Here is a 21,062-nt window from a genome sequence, read left to right on the forward strand (position 1 = left end):
AACTGGGTGAACTAGTATCTCATGATCAGTGCCATGTAATATAGTTCGTTGGCTGTTTGCAATTTAGGAGGGGTAACATTGTGACACTGTGGGTGTCAGCATCTTATCACACACGTATGAAAAGGTTGCTTATAACAACACATCTTCTCCATCTCATCATGCTCCCTTCACATATTTTCATGCTAAGCTTTTCAACGTCACCGTACATCCTTCTGGAAGTAAAACAAACATTACATGGCCCTGCCATATTGTCAATGCTGATGAATTGAGGAAACGCATGCTTTCCTTATGATGCTCCCTTGTAATGAACAACAACTTCCTGGTTTTTGTACAAGGAAGATGACCTTGTATTGTATTGCTACTTAAACAAAGAGTGTATGCTCTTCTCAGTCAACTAGAACATTTCAAGCAGTGGGTTGTGCCTCTCCATCTACTGAGGTGTTCGTGTCCTTCGTAAGGTCTCTCTGTTAACCAGCGGCGTGTGCTTTGACTAAATATTAGTCAACGACTGCAATCTATCTTACCCAATCAAGCACGGACGTGCTGGAGGTCAACGTTAGCCAACCGTGGTAAACTTATTGGGAGTTGCCACCGTTTAGATTGCTCACAAACATCGATACATTGGTACATTGACAGAATTCTCATACGCTCACCAAATCAACTTACTTGCACCAGAATACCTCTGACATATAACAACAACAACAACAACAACAACAACACTCACATCAAAAAGCCTCTCACATTGGTCAAAAAACCTGTCCCTTCCTATTTCACTTTCAAGCTTCCTTTTACACACTATTTTTGACTCTCACACAGACCATTTTTTGACTCTCATGAGAAAGAAAAAAGCTCTCACACACAAAAAAAGATTGCATTTTTCTTTCGGTTTTAAGAGTTTTTTGGTGATGGAGGACATTTTGTGTGTGTGCTTTGTTGGTGTGTGTCATAGGCATTTCGGTTATTATTATTTAGTGAACGTAAGTTGTTTTTTTTAGTGAATGTGAACTTTTTTGTGTGTGAGTGCCAGTTTTTCGTTGTATGTCAGAGGTATTTTGGTGCAAGTGAGTTTTATTTGGTGCGTGTGAGAGTTGTTTTTTGATGAGAGTGTATGAGAATTCTTGGGTGTGAGTGAAGGTTTATTTGATGCGTGAAAGATTTTTGGATGTGTGTGAGTGATGTATTATGGCGTGAGTGAGATATTTTTGGGTGTGAGTTTGAAGCGTTTTTTTTTTAGATCCACGTCACTTGGTTTATGGACGCCCTGGTGTCAACCAGGGTCCCCAATCCTAGCGTTGCCTTGCATTAGCCTTTGTCAGTTTTTGTCCTTTTTAAAGAGGATTTTTGGCAAAATGGATTGTTGTGTGGCTGTAGGCTGTTCCACTGGTCCCGGACAAGGCGCACGGATGCATCGTTTCCTGGAATAAAACAAAACAATACAAAATAAACAGCAAGACCAGCCTGTGGGAGGTAAAGTTGATAAACAGACTTTTGATAAACAGCACATATACTGGATTGCTCTGTGAAGTTGTCTGCGCCGTTGCTGGGGTATTTGTGTCCAATGCCACATACACACAGTGTAGTGGATGAAGTACCGTCTCCACCAGTGACAATGCTTTTATTGCCTTTACAGACATTGGAGGGAGGCAAGGTGTAATAAGAGTCAGACTAATGTGGCGGGCTATAAAGTCGCTCACTTTCATGAGGCAGGGCTAATTTTAGCAAGACAAGAAGTAGGATATGTTAAAGTGGGCTCGACGGCAACATTCACAACAGGTGTTGTTTTATTTAAAATTTCCAAGGACATTCACGACAGCTCCTTGTTAGAGAACGAAGTTATGCAAAAAAAAGAAAGAAAGAACTGAAACAGTGAACAGTGGAGGTGTATTCAAAATTCAAATTAAGGTAAAGGTTATGGTGCATTTTAGACTGATCCTGAAATTTCACCTGAAAGCCAGCTATACCAAAGTTTTTTTTTTTTTTGAGAAGGGTATGTGATTATTTGTACAAAAATACTAACAACAAGATTCAGAACAAAAGATACCGACATAAGAACCAAAATTCATTTCGGTGACACATACACCCTAAATCCTTAGGTCATTTGTTGTAAAACATTTTTCACTATTGAGGGAACCGCATCTCTCTGTATCGAAATCGCATACATCAAATATTTGACTTTCATTTATCCAAAATGCAGATGTACTTTTTTGTGTCTTTGTTAAGTCCTAAGCCATCTTACTCAAACATTTGTGTTTGTATAAACTAGTCACTGATAGCTCAGTTTTGCAGCGTAATAACATGCTGAAGTTAAACATCATTGTGTCAATATGCATTCACGACATTCGGAACAGTCCAGCCTCTTGTCAACTGTCCCAAGTCATTTGGCAAACCCTCTGTAAACAAACAATGCCCACCGCCACGCTCAGACAAGCACGAATGGAGCTTCCCCGTCTTGTACGGTATGTGTGGACCACAAGAATGTTTGTCCTTGGAGGAGCTGCTTGACAATGAAGATGCAAGGCAGAACTACAAATGATTTGGTAATTCATCTCAGTGAAGAAATGTAGGATTTGTACAAAAAATATATTTGTATTATTTTATCTTTGAGCTGCTGTTTCTAAAATTCCCAAAATAAATGATTTCTGATCAACTTTAGCATTTAATGGTTTTAAATTCATTGTGGTGTGTTTTGTTACCGAGGGCATTTTTTTCCACAAATACAATTACTATAAACTGCTTAGCAGAAATAAGTCAAACCCTCTTTAATTTTATTTCATATGCCAACCATTAGTCATTTTCTAAATGTATCCATTTTATTATTTTACAATTTGATCACACTTTTTAGAGCAGGGTTTTATACTTGGACTATATTTAATTGTGCATTTATTCATTATTTTTGTATCTACTATATGTTAATGCTGTTATTCTTCTACATGGTAGTTTTACAGTGGTTAAAAAACCTTGTTCAAATTCCAGGTTTTTGTAATACACAAAAATGAGACATCATTTCAAAACTTTTTATACCATTAATGTGACCTATACCCTGCGCAACTCAATTGAATTTAAATATATGTAAATATATATTTTTCAGAGGGAAAGTCAAAATAACTGATATTATGTGGTTGCGGGTGTGTTCAGAATCATGATCTGTTGTACGATGTTAAACGGGAGTCAGCGCACACTTGCCACCATTTAAAGTGCATCAGATTAGCTCTAAATATGAATGTGCGCAAACACTGACTGCTTGGTTTCAGCTGACATTTTCTCATGTGTTTAGGTGATTTTTTTTTTACTGTCCGATGTAACCAAACCAAACTTTTTGGCCATGTTTCCAAGAGGTATATTTGGCACAAACACAATAGTCTGAAACAGTGGTCAGTGTTAATACAAAACCCGCAGGCTTCTGCTTAAAAGCAAAAACATGTCAGGAAAAGCCGACTAGAATAGTTTAAATTGATTTGGGATTACTCAGAGGCAGTTTAAATGGTGGCAGGTGTGTGCTGACACCCATTTAGCATGAGTTTAAATGTGATGGGTTAATTTTGAACACAGCCACATCCTAGTTATGAGTGTGTGCACACTTGTTCAACCACATTATTTCAGTTTTTTTTATGATTACTTTCCCTCTCAAAAAGATAAAAAAAAAAAAAAAAAAATCAGTTGAGTTGGACAGGTTATAGGATTTTTTTTTTTTTTTTAAATGGTCCCATTTTTTATCCCACAAAAACCTGCCATTTGAACAGGGGTGTGTATACTTTTTATATCCACTGTAAGTATGAAATGCAAAAGCAAAAAGAAACCAATAGGAGGCATGAGATGCTGTACTTTTATTTGATTTTGAGTGTTGACAACTGTACATGTGTTATAATTTTTGGCCCAAGGTAGACTTGGAATTACAGGAGGGTAAAGCTTCGCCTCCTTCGAGCGGGACCTGCGGCAGTTTTGGTGCAGTCGCTGGCGGAGCATCTACACTCGTCCACGTGAATGTAGGAGTAAGGAACAATGTCTCCATTCAGACACAGCAAGTCCACTGTGCGATCGCTAGATCGGACCCCCTTACAACAGGAGCAGGAAGGCTGCAGGGTGGACGTTTCCTCTGAGTATCTGAAGGAGCAGACACGGAACACGAGATCAGTTAATATAATAAAATTGCGCATTTCTTGTTTTTTCACTTCTTATGCGTGTGTGTGTAAAGAGCTTACTTTGTGTAAGTGTTGCAAGATCCTTCACAATATGGAATGTCCACCTTATCAAGAGACTGGCAGTTCATGTGTGTGATGTACACTTTATTAGGCACTGGCTTGCAAGCTTTCTCTTGCTCCACACCTTTTTTTTTTTTTTTTTTCCAAAAGAGAATCACAATTAGCTTCCTTTTACTGATTTGGAGCAAATAGTAAGGTCGTCCTGAGTACTCACAAATTTGACAACATCCATCTGCTGCAGTTTGAATGGTGTCCTAAAGGAAGAAATATAAACAGAATAGGAGACACGTTTTCATTTTGAATTATTTTCCATCAGATGAGAAAAACTTACAGGTGTGCAGTTGCTTTTCTCAAATGGCGGACACACAATGTGTGTGGCGACTGCTGTGAAAGCCTCACCGCTCCTCAAACAGGTGTAATGCTCACACTTGTTGTCCGGTGATGACCACGTATCACCTTGCTGAAGACACGATCAACACTGTTACTTCTAACTCTGCACCATCAATATGTATTGCTTGTAATTGCTAATCGTTAAATCCTGTGTTTCCCAACCTTTATTGAGCCATGGCACGCACTGTATTTTACATGAGAAAAATCTCATAGCACACCACCAAACAAAAATGCCCCAATAAAGGTATGTACTGTAATAACGAAGATCTCATCTCAATTTACTCGCAAATGAACGTATTCAGTGTAAAATCTGGGAGTGTTTAGTTGAACACAAAGCTATTATTCTGTTGTATGAAGTGCAACAGGTGGATACACAGGTTAATTCTACCTTCTGCCATCTAGTGGAACAGCATTTCGTTATTATTATTATATTATTATTATATCATTATGTGCCGCAGCAACACTGGTCGGGGATCACTGGTTTAGTCCATGTATATATCACTTTAATCAAATAAAACAACATTTAAAGTCATCCCGCTCACCCTCAGCAGCTGCTGAGTACCACGAACGTTGAAGATGCAGTGGGTCTGTTCACACCGTCCACAGCATTCATTCATCTTGTTGGCGTCCGTATATCCATAACCCTGAAAACGGGGAAGAATGAGTTTGACCTCTGTGTGGATTGGCCACATACAGTTGAAATTATTCAGAACCTGGCCATACTGAGGATTTTATTTGTTGACTCTTTCAGCTGGAAGTGACACAAGAAAGTTTCAAGACTGTAAGGTGTTAAGAAAAAAACAAAAACAAAAAACACTCAATGAATTTTTTTTTTTTTTTTTTGCATTTTGACAAAACGTTCCACATATATATATATATATATATATATATATATATATATATATATATATATATATATATATATATATATATATATATATATAAAACACGCCACCCCTCCATGTGGCGTTTGCATGTTCTCCTTGTGCCTGCGTGGGGTTTCTCCGGGTTCTCCGGAGAAACCCCCCCACAAACATTGTGGGGGGGTTTCAACCTACAAACAAACATTGTAGGTTGACTTAAGACTCTAAATTGCCTGTAGGTGTGAATGTGGGTGCGAATGGTTGTTTGTTTATGTGTGCCCTGCGATTGGCTGGCAACCAGTTCAGGGTGTACCCCGCCTCCTGCCCAAAGATAGCTGGGATAGGCTCCAGCACTCCCGCGACCCTTGTGAGGATAAGCGGCTCAGATAATGGATGGATGGATGGATATACATATACATATATATATATACGTGTCTGTGTGTGTGTATGTGTGTGTGTTGTGTGTATATTAATCCATCCATTTTCCGAACCGCTTACCCTCACTAAGTGTCGCGGGCGTGCATGAGCCGATCCCAGGTGACTCTGGACGAGAGGTGGGGTACACCCTGAACTGGTTGCCAGCCAATCGCAGGGCACATATGGACAAACAACCATTCGCACTCAACACAAACTCTAGTGCCAATTCCAAACAGAAGATATAATTTCTCATCCCTCCATTTTCTGTACCTCTCATCCTCACGAGGGCACAGAAGATACCCATTTACCAAAGAAAAAAGAAAAAGAAACACCAAAACATGGGAAGAGTATGAATAATTTTGGGATGGAAAGTGAAAATAAACATGTCTTTATAAATTTCACACACCACTGAGAAGAGTGTTGTTAACAAGCTTGCCAAATTTGAATGAATACAAAACAAATTACCAAATATATAAAATGAGGCTTCAAAATCGTGAAAAACCACGTCTTTCTTTCTGCTATCAAACGCTGTGGGTGTGTCCACTGAATGTGCTGAAACCACACCCCTCTCAACTGTCAGTAAAATACCACAAATCTTTATTACGCCTACACAGTCCTACATCTTCATTTCTGGCCAACTGGGCAAGTCAAGCGTTTATTTAACGCCGGGGTTATTCAGCCTGTGGCTCACGCTACATGAAAGACATTTGAGGCACAATGCTTTGAGTTCTAAAATATTACGCTAGCCTGAATAACACAAAATACATAACACAAACAATTTCGATAACAACACTGAGATGTTCTGTAATGTGTGGCGTCCAGGCAAGAAGCATTTTGTGGGTATATGCATAGCTGGCTAGCTGAGTGCATGCTGTAGTGGTAGAAATGGACTAAGTAATTATAACTAAGTAACAAGTAATTACGCCGGATAACCACTGACGTGAATGAAGGCGATTAGTTCTTATATAGTTTGGAAAGGGCGACTCATGGCGGATGCCAAAGTGCGTCATCAGCCACCGTTTAAGCCACGCCCCCTCCCAAAAATCAGGAAAACTAAAATGGCGAATAATGGTTCCATGCTCTATTGCCACAATTCAGTACTACATTGTTCTAAGTCTGCATGTTTTCAGCAATTATCTTCAAGAACGGACATTGTGTTTCAAAACAAGTCTGTGAATTCAATTCACATGATCTTTGAGTAATACATTTCCACTGCATTAGTTTTTGCATACCTGTTCACATTGTTCTCGACATTGTTGAACCTCGCAATGTATTTGTAATAAACCGCTTTTTGGGTCCACGTCATTGGTACAATTACACTCCTGACATGGAACCACAGGAACCAAATCACCAGGCTAGAAAATAAAGAAGTGTTCATAATGAGTGCATGACGCATCAGTGTATGCATCTTTAATTGACTGAATATATCAAATATTAAATTAAATCACGTACCTGGTATTCAGCCTTTTTGTGGACACAAACCCTTTTCGCCTCTAGAACAGAGTAAGAGACATGCCGAGGCGTGTCATGTGAATAGGGTTAGCCTATCAGTAGTCATATACATTCAGCCATAAACTCAAGAGCTCACCACATGTGTGTTCTGGACAGCATTTGCCCTCTGGCACATCGACCACTAAGGTAAACCCAATTGGACACACCACATCGATGAGTGAGCATGTGCTACTTTGACAATCTGTGGACAACATGAAATGACAATGACAAATACCTGAAAGCACCTGTGTCATCGTGACTATAAATAGATGAAAAGTGACTGTGCACTGGTGCTTCACATCTTACTGCAAGCGAAGGCAGAACAGCAAGGGTCTGCAGGGTTGGTCTGGTTGACAAGGACGAAGCCTGGACCGGAGCAGTTAACTACATGCGATGGTGGGCACACCTTAGGTTGGCATTTTATGGTCTTGGTGATCTCCTCGCAGATGCAGTTTTGGCAGTTGTACTCAAACCTTTCATTAAACTGATAGAATAAACCACAGCAGTGACGAAGTGAAGTTGTTATTTGGGGAAATAATGGCCCACAATTGCTTTATTTAATGATCTTTCTGGACTTGACTCACCTCACGAGGAATACCCTCAGGATCAAGACATCCTGTTGGAATAAAATCAATCCCATTAGACTATTTATAATTAGTGACAGTGGTCAGCTTGTCAATAGTGAGAGGTTAAGCTCACCGCACTTATCAACACATATGCCTGACTCTTTGTTGAAGAGCTTCATTCCATCAGGGCAAAAGCAGCCTTCAGTTATGTAGTCCAGCCTTCGTTCATAAAGACTGTGAAGTTTAAATCATTGACAAACAACAAATACATTTAAAACACTTCAAATCCCATGTTTTCAAATCTCACAATCTTTACTCAACCAATTGTCACAAGTGACTCTGCCGAGTTCAACTGTCTGTGCTCCTAGGACAAATCATAGCAACTATTTCAAAAAAGGACATTTCAGACAGAAGCACACAGGCAGTGCATTTGAAAATTATATACAACTATATAATTAATGCAACTAAAGCATATAGCAGATAACTGATGGCAGAGTAAACGTGAATAACTCCTTTACTGCATCTTCTGTCTGCTTGCCAGAGTTGGTGGAGGTCGGCGCTCTATGCGCCTGATTTACTATTGGCGTGCACAAACAGGCACAAACTTGGTTGAACCTACAAAGGAATGCGGAAGCTGATTTACTAACCGGGCACACCGGGTATTGCATCTGCCAAACAAAATTATCACGCAATACATTTTGCGCTTTTCTACCTCAATGCGCAAAATACTGGGAGTGGATGCAAATGTATTAATTTAGCACAAGCATTGTGATTTATCAAACCTGAGACGAATTTTGGCGGCTGATTGTGCATTTCTAAATACCATGTGTGTAAGGGAGGTGCAAATCGGCAACGCAGTTATTGTGGCGAGGAGGAGACGTAGGCAAAATGAGAGGTGACAGGGAGAACGGATCTTCTCCGCTCGTATAAACATTTTTGAAATCCTAGATACAGAACGTCTTGCAACCCACGGTCTATTCAGCAATGCAATTTTGGACCTTCTGAATTATCTAAGGGCTGGCTTGAATCTGGTCACAACAAGGAGGGATGACACATCGCCTATAACAAAACTCATGCATTTCCTTGGGTCTGGGCCATCTCAGCGCATTTTGGCAATTGGTGCTGGACTCTCCCAGACCACATTTTCAGATGTGCTGTCAAAAAGTTTTAATCACAATGCTGCCCTCATATATATCCTGTATTATTCTAAAATACTGCTCTGTCACTCCAGACCGCATGCAGTACCACAGTTGCTCTCTTGGTAGTCTGTCATAGACTTTCTCAAGATCTACAAAGACACAATGTAGCTCCTTCTGCTCTTCTCTAGAGCTCTCCATCAACACCCTCAAGGCAAAAACATGCATCAATGCTACTCTTTCTAGTCATGAAACCATACTGTTGCTCGCAAAGACTCACTTCTGTCCTGAGTCTAGCCTCCACTACTCTTTCCCAAAACCTTCATTGTGTGGCTCATCAACTCTATCCCTCTATAGTTCCCACAGCTCTGCACATCGCCCTTGTTCCTTAAAAAGAATAGAATTCTAAAATGCTATTGAACAACCTGGTCAAAAACTCCACAGCCACTTCTCCTAGATGCTTCCACAGTTTTGACATTGGGATCAACTGCCTTTCCATTTTTCATCATCTAATCTACTTACTTACAAATCCAATTGCCACGTACTCGCTACGAGTTTGATCAAACATGGCTTTCAATGCGGCTACTGGCTACTCAAAATTATCAGAGTAATAGACTGCCCACATGCAACTTGTTGCCCCCTCAGACAGGGGTCTCCACCACCTTTACACTGCAATCTAAGTTGATCACATGCAATTTGCCTACGAACAGTGCACGTAATCTGTTAGTGAAAACGCAATTTAACGCCTGGTTTATGGGAACTTAGTAAATCAAGACCTATGATTGCTATTTCAGTTAGTTTTGATTTCCATTAACTCATTCTTATCTTATTAGGAAACCATGACATGTTTGTCATGCTATCATCCAGTATTTGCCATTTGCCTCAGTACATGCAAAAATAAATTAAAAAAAAGATAAGAACGGCTTTTAATTGCATCATACCTGTCTTCGCAGGTTGGCTGCTGTGCAGGACTACATGGTTTATAGACCTTGTCGGGTGGGCAATCGCTTTCTGTAAGTGAAGAACATACTTTCCTTGTTGGTTGCCATATCTTGAACAATAAACCGTACAAAGCTGTACATTGTGATTCTGATTACACAAGCAAAATGGCCCTTTTACCACAGTATGTGGTATGATTCCTCCAGTGCAGACAAACTCCAGCCTGAGCACAGGCATCAGCATACATGTGTAAACTGATGCATTCTATTGCTGGGTTGGAGACATGGCAGCTATCAAAAACACATCCTTGATAGTAATTGTCAGGATTGACAAAGGGGTGGCAGTCCTCAAAGACACTGTGGAAGAAAAACATAAATTAAAACTGAATGGCAACCATAACACTGATGCTCTCTCACATGTGTCACTGTTATGATTTAAAGAATCTACCTGCTCAAGAGTAGATCACAATCAGAGTCTGGCTTGCATGGAGTGAGTGTCGGTGGGGGTAGAGGTTCGTTGGTCGGGATCACAGATGGTATCTCGCAGTTTGGTTGGTGAATGTCCTTTGCAGGCCAAAAATCAGCCATCGCACTGCAGCTCTGCACAATCTGCCCTCCGGGCAGCATGCAGTCATCTGCCTGGTTGTTGTTGCATTTGCCTGGTCACAACACAAATAACATTGGCATACTTCGTAGCAATGATGTATAAATGTAGTAACTGGAATGGAAGGCTTACCACATTGGCCCCGTGTGTTGCTGTCAAAAAACCTGTAGGGCAGGTTGACAGTGAAGTCACTTAATCCAAATGTAATAATCGCGTCTAAGGATATGAGCTCGACAACCAAGGCAATGTCAGAATTGAAGATCTTTATGTCTTGTTGTAAATAGGGTAGTCTCAAACGCTTTTCATCTTTGAAGGCCTAAAAGACATAAAAAAATGTATGAATAAAGGATCTGTGGCAAACATATTTGTAAAAGCGGATGCAGTAGACAATAGGGAGTTTGGGGTCAGTATCATAGCTTCTTTTGAATACAAAACAAACATGGCAATTAATACATTATTATTTGAATGTAGTACATACTATGTATCTAGGACAGACCACCAGTATTATAGACCATCACATGTTCAGAGTAGCCTTGACAATGACTCGTTTCTATTTAATGCAATCCCGTTTACAATTAAAATGATTAAAATGTCACTATTCCATGTTAAATATCACAAAGCTTTCTTTTTAATGACAAAATAGTACACTGTCTACTACATTTGAAAAACGCAATATGCAACAACATGTTTTATTACCTCCAGTTCTGCTGCTCCAACATGGTTTTGGCTCTTGAGTACAATTACATCAGATTTGTACGAGATAATTAATGACCGCGGGCATGAAACATGTTCCTTGGCATCACAATAGACATTGTCAACATAAATCTTCAAGTCGTGTTTTGCCTCAATCTCCTCCATTAGGACATATGTACAGTTTCCTTGATAGTTGTAATAGAGGCCATCGAATGTAATGTAATGGGGATCTCCCCAGCCTTTACATTCACCTGAAAAACACGTTATAGAAAATACTCATCAAAACTCAAGTCAACAAACAAATAGAGCAAGTCAGCATGGATCAATTAGTAATAAATTGGTCTGAAACACAGAATGGCTTACAGTCACAAGCATAATGTTTGCAGCACAGGTTCTTGTCATGAACAAGAACAGGTTTCTTTCCATTGAGGCACGTAATGTTCTTTAAGGGTGGACATTCGTATGGAATAATTTCAATTGTATTGTTCTCAATGCATCTCGCCATGGTGCAGTTGCACAAAAAGAAGGTCTCATTTTGCTGGGGAAAAAAAGGTTTAAAAAAGTCATTCACGTGTTATCTACCTTGTTTTATTATATATTCATGTAAAAATATACAGTAATACTGTATACATGTACAGTTTTGCCTTGAGATATGACTTTAATTTGTTCCGTGAGCACGCTCATAACTCAAAACAGTGAAATCTGAAATCACCTTTCCCCATTGAAATAAAGTAAAAGTGCCATTAATCCATTCCAGCCTCGCCAATGACCCAACAAAATGTTTTGAAAAAAAATATTGTGGGGGCGGCACGGTGGCCGACTGGTTCTTAGGACCCGGGTTCAAATACGGCCTCGCCTCTGTGCCGTTTGCATGTTCTCTGCGTGCCTGCGTGCGTTTTCTCCGGGTACTGCGGTTTCCTCCCAAATCCCCAAAACATGTGTGGTAGGCTAATTGAAGACTCTAAATTGCCCGTAGGTGTGAATATGAGTATGATTGGTTGTTTGTTTATAATGTATGTGCCCTGCGACTGGCTGGTGACCAGTTCAGATTGTACCCTGCCTCTCACCTGAAGATAACTGGGATAGGCTCCAGCACTCCCGCAACACAAGTGAGGATAAGAGGAACGGAAAATGAATGAATGAATAAATATTGTCCGTGATTTAAAAAACAAAACAAAAACCAAAAAAACAGACTAATAACATAAGTAAATATCATGTAAAGAATTAAAGAGTCATGATTTAACGCTTCAATTAAATTAATTGTGCTGTTTCTTCTGGTGTGCTTGCCGTGGCCACCGGAGCGCAGTATAATACAATCATCCATCCATCCATCCATTTTCTGAGCCGCTTCTCCTCACAAGGGTCGCGGGCGCGCTGGAGCCTATCCCAGCTGTCATCGGGCAGGAGGCGGGGTACACCCTGAACTGGTTGCCAGCCAATCGCAGGGCACATGCAAACAGACAACCATTCACACTCACAGTGATGCCTACAGGCAATTTAGAGTCTCCAATTAATGCATGTTTTTGGGATGTGGGAGGAAACCGGAGTGCCCGGAGAAAACCCACGCAGGGATGGGGAGAACATGCAAACTCCACACAGTCGGGGCCGGGGATTGAACCCGGGTCCTCAGAACTGTGAGGCTGACGCACTAACCAGTCTGCCACCGTGCCGCCATAATACAATCATTTAGACACAAATGAAAAGTTACCACTAATCTCAGTGACGCAATAAACTGCAATAATATTAGTCGTTTTTCAATGATAATAAAGAATAAATAAATAATGCCTGTGAATACAGTGATATTGTCTGCCTATGTGTTGCTCCACTGTTTGCATTCAACGAGCTGTTGCTTAACCGGTTATAACACTGAAACTATGGATGCTATTCGTTAGCTATGTGTTCGCATTAACCAAGCGGGGACATTTCTGAGGCAAAGTTGTTTGGTCGTTTTAAAAGCACGTTTAATTCTCTTTATTTTAACTTGACTTTGACAGTTAACTTGAACCAGGAGCGGCCTTAAACATCTTGAAGCCGATTTGTCTGAAGAATGGTTCACTATTTGCCAAACTGCTGCTTAATGAGAAGTGAGTTGAGTTTCCTGCCACCATACATCGCTCGAATCTTTACATTTGCAATTGCAAGTCAAAGTAAAATTTCGTCAGGACAATGGCTTGTATCTTGGAAAAACCGGTAACTCAGGTCATTCATATCACAAGGCACCACTGTGTATCAGAATAATAGCTTAAAATATCCGAGATAAATGAAAGGTCTTACGACGACATCCCAATTAGGGCACGAAGGAACAGGGGGGGTGGGTGTTGGCAAGGGTGTGGTCCAGCAAGGTTCAGTCTTGTTGTGAATCTCACAAATATCAGAACAAATCATTGTGAGACATACGTCCGCTCCAATATGTATCCTGTCCAGAATTATTTCGCCTGAACAAGAGGGGAACAAAAACAGTTGAACAAACAGAACCCAGTTATAAATGACAACGTGCAGAAATATTGGGCATTTGAATTACTTTACCTGGTCTGTAGTGCTTGCCATTGATTACACAGAAGCATTGTGTAGTGTGTCCTGGAGTAGGACTGATGGTGATTGGTCCTTTAGATGTGGCGGTGGGTCCTGCTGGTGTGGTTGTTGATTTTAATGGAGTAGTTGGACCTTCGGATGTCGTAGTGGGTCCTGCGGGTGTGGGTGTTGATTTTGTTATTGTTGTTGGACCTTCAGTTGTGGTGGTGGATCCTGTGGGTGTCATTGTTGATTTGGTTGTAGTTGTTGGACCTTCAGTTGTGGTGGTGGATCCGACGGGTATGGTTGTAGATTTAGTTGTAGTAGTTGGTCCTTCGGTTGTCGTGGTGGGTCCTGTGGTTGTTGTTGTAGATTTTGTTGTAGTAATTGGTCTTTCAGTTGTTGTTGTGGGTCCAATGGAGGTGGTTGTAGATTTGATTGTAGTTGTTGGACCTTCAGTTGTGGTGCTGGGACCTGTGGGAGTGGTAGTTGATTTGGTTGTTGTTGTTGGACCTGCAGTTGTGGTGGTGGGTCCTACGGATATCGTTGTAGATTTAGTTGTAGTAGTTGGACCTACAGTTGTGGTGGTCTGTCCTGATGGTGTCGTCTTAGATTTTGCTGTTGTTGTTGGACCTTCCGTTGAGGTGGTGGGTCCTGGGGGTGTGGTTGTTGATTTAGTTGTTGTTGTTGGACCTTCCGTTGTGGTAGTGGGTCCTGGGGGTGTGGTTGTTGATTTAGTTGTTGTTGTTGGACCTTCAGTTGTGGTGGTGGGTCCTGGGGGTTTGGTAGTTGATTTGGTTGTCGTTGTTGGACCTTCAGTTGTGGTGGTGGAGCCGACGGGTATGGTTGTAGATTTAGTTCTAGTAGTTGGTCCTTTAGTTGTTGTCGTGGGTCCAAGTGGGGTGGTTGTAGATTTACTTGTAGTGGTTGGTCCTTTAGTTGTGGTGGTGGGTCCAGGGGGTGTGGTTGTTGATTTAGTTGTTGTTGTTGGACCTTCCGTTGTGGTGGTGGGTCCTGGGGGTGTGGTTGTTGATTTAGTTGTTGTTGTTGGACCTTCAGTTGTGGTGGTGGGTCCTGGGGGTGTGGTTGTTGATTTAGTTGTTGTTGTTGGACCTTCCGTTGTGGTGGTGGGTCCTGGGGGTGTGGTTGTTGATTTAGTTGTTGTTGTTGGACCTTCAGTTGTGGTGGTGGGTCCTGGGGGTGTGGTTGTTGATTTAGTTGTTGTTGTTGGACCTTCAGTTGTGATGGTGGATCCGACGGGTATGGTTGTAGATTTAGTTGTAGTAGTTGGTCCTTCGGTTGTTGTTGTGGCTCCAAGTGGGGTGGTTGTAGATTTACTTGTAGTGGTTGGTCCTTTAGTTGTTGTTGTGGGTCCAACTGGTGTGGTTGTAGATTTGGTTGTAGTTGTTGGAGCTTCCGTTGTGGTGGTGGGTCCAGGGGGTGTGGTTGTTGATTTAGTTGTTGTTGTTGGACCTTCAGTTGTGGTGGTGGGTCCTGTGGGTTTGGTAGTTGATTTGGTTGTCGTTGTTGGACCTTCAGTTGTGGTGGTGGGTCCGACGGGTATGGTTGTAGATTTAGTTGTAATAGTTGGTCTTTCGGTTGTTGTTGTGGGTCCAAGTGGGGTGGTTGTAGATTTACTTGTAGTGGTTGGTCCTTTAGTTGTTGTTGTGGGTCCAACTGGTGTGGTTGTAGATTTGGTTGTAGTTGTTGCAGCTTCCGTTGTGGTGGTGGGTCCGACGGGTATGGTTGTAGATTTAGTTGTAGTAGTTGGTCCTTCGGTTGTTGTTGTGGGTCCAAGTGGGGTGGTTGTAGATTTACTTGTAGTGGTTGGTCCTTTAGTTGTTGTCGTGGGTCCAAGTGGGGTGGTTGTAGATTTAGTTGTAGTGGTTGGACCTACAGTTGTGGTGGTCTGTCCTGATGTTGTCGTCATAGATTCTGTTGTTGTTGGCCCTTCAGTTGTCGTGGTGCGTCCCACTGTCGTTGTTGTAGATTTTGTTATGACAGGGGCAGTTGGTGGGCTTTCTGTAGTTCCAGTTACAGGTTCCGCAATTGTCGTTGAACTCGAAGGAGGTCCCGTCGTAGATTTTGTTGTTGTTGTTGGACCTTCAGTTGTGGTGGTGGATCCGACGGGTATGGTTGTAGATTTAGTTGTAGTAGTTGGTCCTTCGGTTGTTGTTGTGGGTCCAACTGGTGTGGTTGTAGATTTGGTTGTAGTTGTTGGAGCTTCCGTTGTGGTGGTGGGTTCAGGGGGTGGGGTTGTTGATTTAGTTGTAGTAGTTGGTCCTACGGTTGTTGTTGTCGGTCCAAGTGGGGTGGTTGTAGATTTACTTGTAGTGGTTGGTCCTGTAGTTGTTGTTGTGGGTCCAACTGGTGTGGTTGTTGATTTACTTGTAGTGGTTGGCCCTTTAGTTGTTGTCGTGGGTCCAAGTGGGGTGGTTGTAGATTTAGTTGTCGTGGTTGGACCTACAGTTGTGGTGGTCTGTCCTGATGTTGTCGTCGTAGATTTTGTTGTTGTTGTTGGACCTTCAGTTGTGGTGGTGGTTCCGACGGGTATGGTTGTAGATTTAGTTGTAGTAGTTGGTCCTTCGGTTGTTGTTGTGGGTCCAACTGGTGTGGTTGTAGATTTGGTTGTAGTTGTTGGAGCTTCCGTTGTGGTGGTGGGTCCAGGGGGTGTGGTTGTTGATTTAGTTGTAATAGTTGGTCCTTCGGTTGTTGTTGTGGGTCCAAGTGGGGTGGTTGTAGATTTACTTGTAGTGGTTGGTCCTGTAGTTGTTGTTGTGGGTCCAACTGGTGTGGTTGTAGATTTGGTTGTAGTTGTTGGACCTTCAGTTGTGGTGGTGGGTCCTGTGGGTTTGGTAGTTGATTTGGTTGTCGTTGTTGGACCTTCAGTTGTGGTGGTGGGTCCGACGGGTATGGTTGTAGATTTAGTTGTAGAAGTTGGTCCTTCGGTTGTTGTTGTGGGTCCAAGTGGGGTGGTTGTAGATTTGGTTGTAGTTGTTGAAGCTTCCGTTGTGGTGGTGGGTCCAGGGGGTGTGGTTGTTGATTTAGTTGTAGTAGTTGGTCCTTCGGTTGTTGTTGTGGGTCCAAGTGGGGTGGTTGTAGATTTACTTGTAGTGGTTGGTCCTGTCGTTGTTGTTGTGGGTCCAACTGGTGTGGTTGTTGATTTAGTTGTTGTTGTTGGACCTTCCGTTGTGGTGGTGGGTCCTGGGGGTGTGGTTGTTGATTTAGTTGTTGTTGTTGGACCTTCCGTTGTGGTGGTGGGTCCTGGGGGTGTGGTTGTTGATTTTGTTGTTGTTGTTGGACCTTCAGTTGTGGTGGTGGGCCCTGTGGGTTTGGTAGTTGATTTGGTTGTCGTTGTTGGACCTTCGGTTGTGGTGGTGGATCCGACGGGTATGGTTGTAGATTTAGTTGTTGTAGTTGGTCTTTCGGTTGTTGTTGTGGGTCCAAGCGGGGTGGTTGTAGATTTACTTGTAGTGGTTGGTCCTTTAGTTGTTGTTGTGGGTCCAACTGGTGTGGTTGTAGATTTGGTTGTAGTTGTTGGAGCTTCCGTTGTGGTGGTGGGTCCAGGGGGTGTGGTTGTTGATTTAGTTGTTGTTGTTGGACCTTCAGTTGTGGTGGTGGGTCCTGTGGGTTTGGTCGTTGATTTGGCTGTCGTTGTTGGACCTTCAGTTGTGGTGGTGGATCCGACGGGTATGGTTGTAGATTTAGTTGTCGTAGTTGGTCCTTCGGTTGTTGTTGTGTGTCCAAGTGGGGTGGTTGTAGATTTACTTGTAGTGGTTGGTCCTTTAGTTGTTGTTGTGGGTCCAACTGGTGTGGTTGTAGATTTGGTTGTAGTTGTTGGAGATTCCGTTGTGGTGGTGGGTCCAGGGGGTGGGGTTGTTGATTTAGTTGTAGTAGTTGGTCCTTCGGTTGTTGTTGTCGGTCCAAGTGGGGTGGTTGTAGATTTACTTGTAGTGGTCGGTCCTGTAGTTGTTGTTGTGGGTCCAACTGGTGTGGTTGTTGATTTACTTGTAGTGGTTGGCCCTTTAGTTGTTGTCGTGGGTCCAAGTGGGGTGGTTGTAGATTTAGTTGTCGTGGTTGGACCTACAGTTGTGGTGGTCTGTCCTGATGTTGTCGTCGTAGATTTTGTTGTTGTTGTTGGACCTTCAGTTGTGGTGGTGGTTCCGACGGGTATGGTTGTAGATTTAGTTGTAGTAGTTGGTCCTTCGGTTGTTGTTGTGGGTCCAACTGGTGTGGTTGTAGATTTGGTTGTAGTTGTTGGAGCTTCCGTTGTGGTGGTGGGTCCAGGGGGTGTGGTTGTTGATTTAGTTGTTGTTGTTGGACCTTCAGTTGTGGTGGTGGGTCCTGATGTTGTCGTCGTAGATTTTGTTGTTGTTGTTGGACCTTCAGTTGTGGTGGTGGTTCCGACGGGTATGGTTGTAGATTTAGTTGTAGTAGTTGGTCCTTCGGTTGTTGTTGTGGGTCCAACTGGTGTGGTTGTAGATTTGGTTGTAGTTGTTGGAGCTTCCGTTGTGGTGGTGGGTCCAGGGGGTGTGGTTGTTGATTTAGTTGTAATAGTTGGTCCTTCGGTTGTTGTTGTGGGTCCAAGTGGGGTGGTTGTAGATTTACTTGTAGTGGTTGGTCCTGTAGTTGTTGTGGGTCCAACTGGTGTGGTTGTAGATTTGGTTGTAGTTGTTGGAGCTTCCGTTGTGGTGGTGGGTCCAGGGGGTGTGGTTGTTGATTTAGTTGTTGTTCTTGGACCTTCAGTTGTGGTGGTGGGTCCTGTGGGTTTGGTAGTTGATTTGGTTGTCGTTGTTGGACCTTCAGTTGTGGTGGTGGGTCCGACGGGTATGGTTGTAGATTTAGTTGTAGAAGTTGGTCCTTCGGTTGTTGTTGTGGGTCCAAGTGGGGTGGTTGTAGATTTACTTGTAGTGGTTGGTCCTTTAGTTGTTGTTGTGGGTCCAACTGGTGTGGTTGTCGATTTGGTTGTAGTTGTTGGAGCTTCCGTTGTGGTGGTGGTTCCAGGGGGTGTGGTTGTTGATTTAGTTGTAGTAGTTGGTCCTTCGGTTGTTGTTGTGGGTCCAAGTGGGGTGGATGTAGATTTACTTGTAGTGGTTGGTCCTTTAGTTGTTGTTGTGGGTCCAACTGGTGTGGTTGTAGATTTGGTTGTAGTTGTTGGAGCTTCCGTTGTGGTGGTGGGTCCAGGGGGTGTGGTTGTTGATTTAGTTGTAGTAGTTGGTCCTTCGGTTGTTGTTGTGGGTCCAAGTGGGGTGGTTGTAGATTTACTTGTAGTGGTTGGTCCTGTAGTTGTTGTTGTGGGTCCAACTGGTGTGGTTGTTGATTTAGTTGTTGTTGTTGGACCTTCCGTTGTGGTGGTGGGTCCTGGGGGTGTGGTTGTTGATTTAGTTGTTGTTGGACCTTCAGTTGTGGTGGTGGGCCCTGTGGGTTTGGTAGTTGATTTGGTTGTCGTTGTTGGACCTTCGGTTGTGGTGGTGGATCCGACGGGTATGGTTGTAGATTTAGTTGTAGTAGTTGGTCCTTCGGTTGTTGTTGTGGGTCCAACTGGTGTGGTTGTAGATTTGGTTGTAGTTGTTGGAGCTTCCGTTGTGGTGGTGGGTCCAGGGGGTGTGGTTGTAGATTTGGTTGTAGTTGTTGGAGCTTCCGTTGTGGTGGTGGGTCCAGGGGGTGTGGTTGTTGATTTAGTTGTTGTTGTTGGACCTTCAGTTGTGGTGGTGGGTCCTGTGGGTTTGGTAGTTGATTTGGTTGTCGTTGTTGGACCTTCCGTTGTGGTGGTGGGTCCAGGGGGTGTGGTTGTTGATTTAGTTGTTGTTGTTGGACCTTCAGTTGTGGTGGTGGGTCCTGTGGGTTTGGTAGTTGATTTGGTTGTCGTTGTTGGACCTTCAGTTGTGGTGGTGGGTCCGACGGGCATGGTTGTAGATTTAGTTGTAGAAGTTGGTCCTTCGGTTGTTGTTGTGGGTCCAAGTGGGGTGGTTGTAGATTTACTTGTAGTGGTTGGTCCTTTAGTTGTTGTTGTGGGTCCAACTGGTGTGGTTGTCGATTTGGTTGTAGTTGTTGGAGCTTCCGTTGTGGTGGTGGGTCCAGGGGGTGTGGTTGTTGATTTAGTTGTAGTAGTTGGTCCTTCGGTTGTTGTTGTGGGTCCAAGTGGGGTGGATGTAGATTTACTTGTAGTGGTTGGTCCTTTAGTTGTTGTTGTGGGTCCAACTGGTGTGGTTGTAGATTTGGTTGTAGTTGTTGGAGCTTCCGTTGTGGTGGTGGGTCCAGGGGGTGTGGTTGTTGATTTAGTTGTAGTAGTTGGTCCTTCGGTTGTTGTTGTGGGTCCAAGTGGGGTGGTTGTAGATTTACTTGTAGTGGTTGGTCCTGTAGTTGTTGTTGTGGGTCCAACTGGTGTGGTTGTTGATTTAGTTGTTGTTGTTGGACCTTCCGTTGTGGTGGTGGGTCCTGGGGGTGTGGTTGTTGATTTAGTTGTTGTTGTTGGACCTTCCGTTGTGGTGGTGGGTCCTGGGGGTGTGGTTGTTGATTTAGTTGTTGTTGGACCTTCAGTTGTGGTGGTGGGTCCTGTGGGTTTGGTAGTTGATTTGGTTGTCGTTGTTGGACCTTCGGTTGTGGTGGTGGATCCGACGGGTATGGTTGTAGATTTTGTTGTTGTAGTTGGTCTTTCGGTTGTTGTTGTGGGTCCAAGTGGGGTGGTTGTAGATTTACTTGTAGTGGTTGGTCCTTTAGTTGTTGTTGTGGGTCCAACTGGTGTGGTTGTAGATTTGGTTGTATTTGTTGGAGCTTCCGTTGTGGTGGTGGGTCCAGGGGGTGTGGTTGTTGATTTAGTTGTAGTAGTTGGTCCTTCGGTTGTTGTTGTGGGTCCAAGTGGGGTGGTTGTAGATTTACTTGTAGTGGTTGGTCCTGTAGTTGTTGTTGTGGGTCCAACTGGTGTGGTTGTTGATTTAGTTGTTGTTGTTGGACCTTCCGTTGTGGTGGTGGGTCCTGGGGGTGTGGTTGTTGATTTAGTTGTTGTTGTTGGACCTTCCGTTGTGGTGGTGGGTCCTGGGGGTGTGGTTGTTGATTTAGTTGTTGTTGTTGGACCTTCAGTTGTGGTGGTGGGCCCTGTGGGTTTGGTAGTTGATTTGGTTGTCGTTGTTGGACCTTCGGTTGTGGTGGTGGATCCGACGGGTATGGTTGTAGATTTAGTTGTTGTAGTTGGTCTTTCGGTTGTTGTTGTGGGTCCAAGTGGGGTGGTTGTAGATTTACTTGTAGTGGTTGGTC

At 43.0% G+C, this 21,062-nt stretch overlaps 1 protein-coding gene across 1 annotated transcript in view; it reads right to left on the minus strand.

Moving 5' to 3' along the window:
- Positions 1-3,890: 3,890 nt before the first annotated feature.
- muc2.1 (mucin 2.1) overlaps positions 3,891-21,062 on the minus strand; it is a 41,408-nt gene continuing 24,236 nt past the window's right edge. Inside the window, exons 27-48 of the mRNA XM_061676023.1 lie at positions 15,743-16,031; positions 14,802-15,046; positions 14,442-14,621; positions 13,824-13,901; positions 13,572-13,732; positions 11,661-11,835; positions 11,301-11,548; positions 10,737-10,920; positions 10,449-10,659; positions 10,182-10,357; positions 10,004-10,073; positions 8,060-8,160; positions 7,945-7,976; positions 7,667-7,844; positions 7,458-7,562; positions 7,322-7,362; positions 7,102-7,224; positions 5,132-5,233; positions 4,531-4,659; positions 4,414-4,453; positions 4,200-4,323; positions 3,891-4,101 (exon numbers count right to left, since the gene is read on the minus strand). Of these exons, the coding sequence (XP_061532007.1) occupies positions 3,891-4,101; positions 4,200-4,323; positions 4,414-4,453; positions 4,531-4,659; positions 5,132-5,233; positions 7,102-7,224; positions 7,322-7,362; positions 7,458-7,562; positions 7,667-7,844; positions 7,945-7,976; positions 8,060-8,160; positions 10,004-10,073; positions 10,182-10,357; positions 10,449-10,659; positions 10,737-10,920; positions 11,301-11,548; positions 11,661-11,835; positions 13,572-13,732; positions 13,824-13,901; positions 14,442-14,621; positions 14,802-15,046; positions 15,743-16,031 (3,203 nt within the window). The remainder of the gene's footprint in view (positions 4,102-4,199; positions 4,324-4,413; positions 4,454-4,530; positions 4,660-5,131; positions 5,234-7,101; positions 7,225-7,321; positions 7,363-7,457; positions 7,563-7,666; positions 7,845-7,944; positions 7,977-8,059; positions 8,161-10,003; positions 10,074-10,181; positions 10,358-10,448; positions 10,660-10,736; positions 10,921-11,300; positions 11,549-11,660; positions 11,836-13,571; positions 13,733-13,823; positions 13,902-14,441; positions 14,622-14,801; positions 15,047-15,742; positions 16,032-21,062) is intronic.

Source organism: Phycodurus eques, chromosome 5 (genome assembly GCF_024500275.1).
Source record: "Phycodurus eques isolate BA_2022a chromosome 5, UOR_Pequ_1.1, whole genome shotgun sequence".
In the NCBI taxonomy this organism is placed as follows: Eukaryota; Metazoa; Chordata; class Actinopteri; order Syngnathiformes; family Syngnathidae; genus Phycodurus; species Phycodurus eques.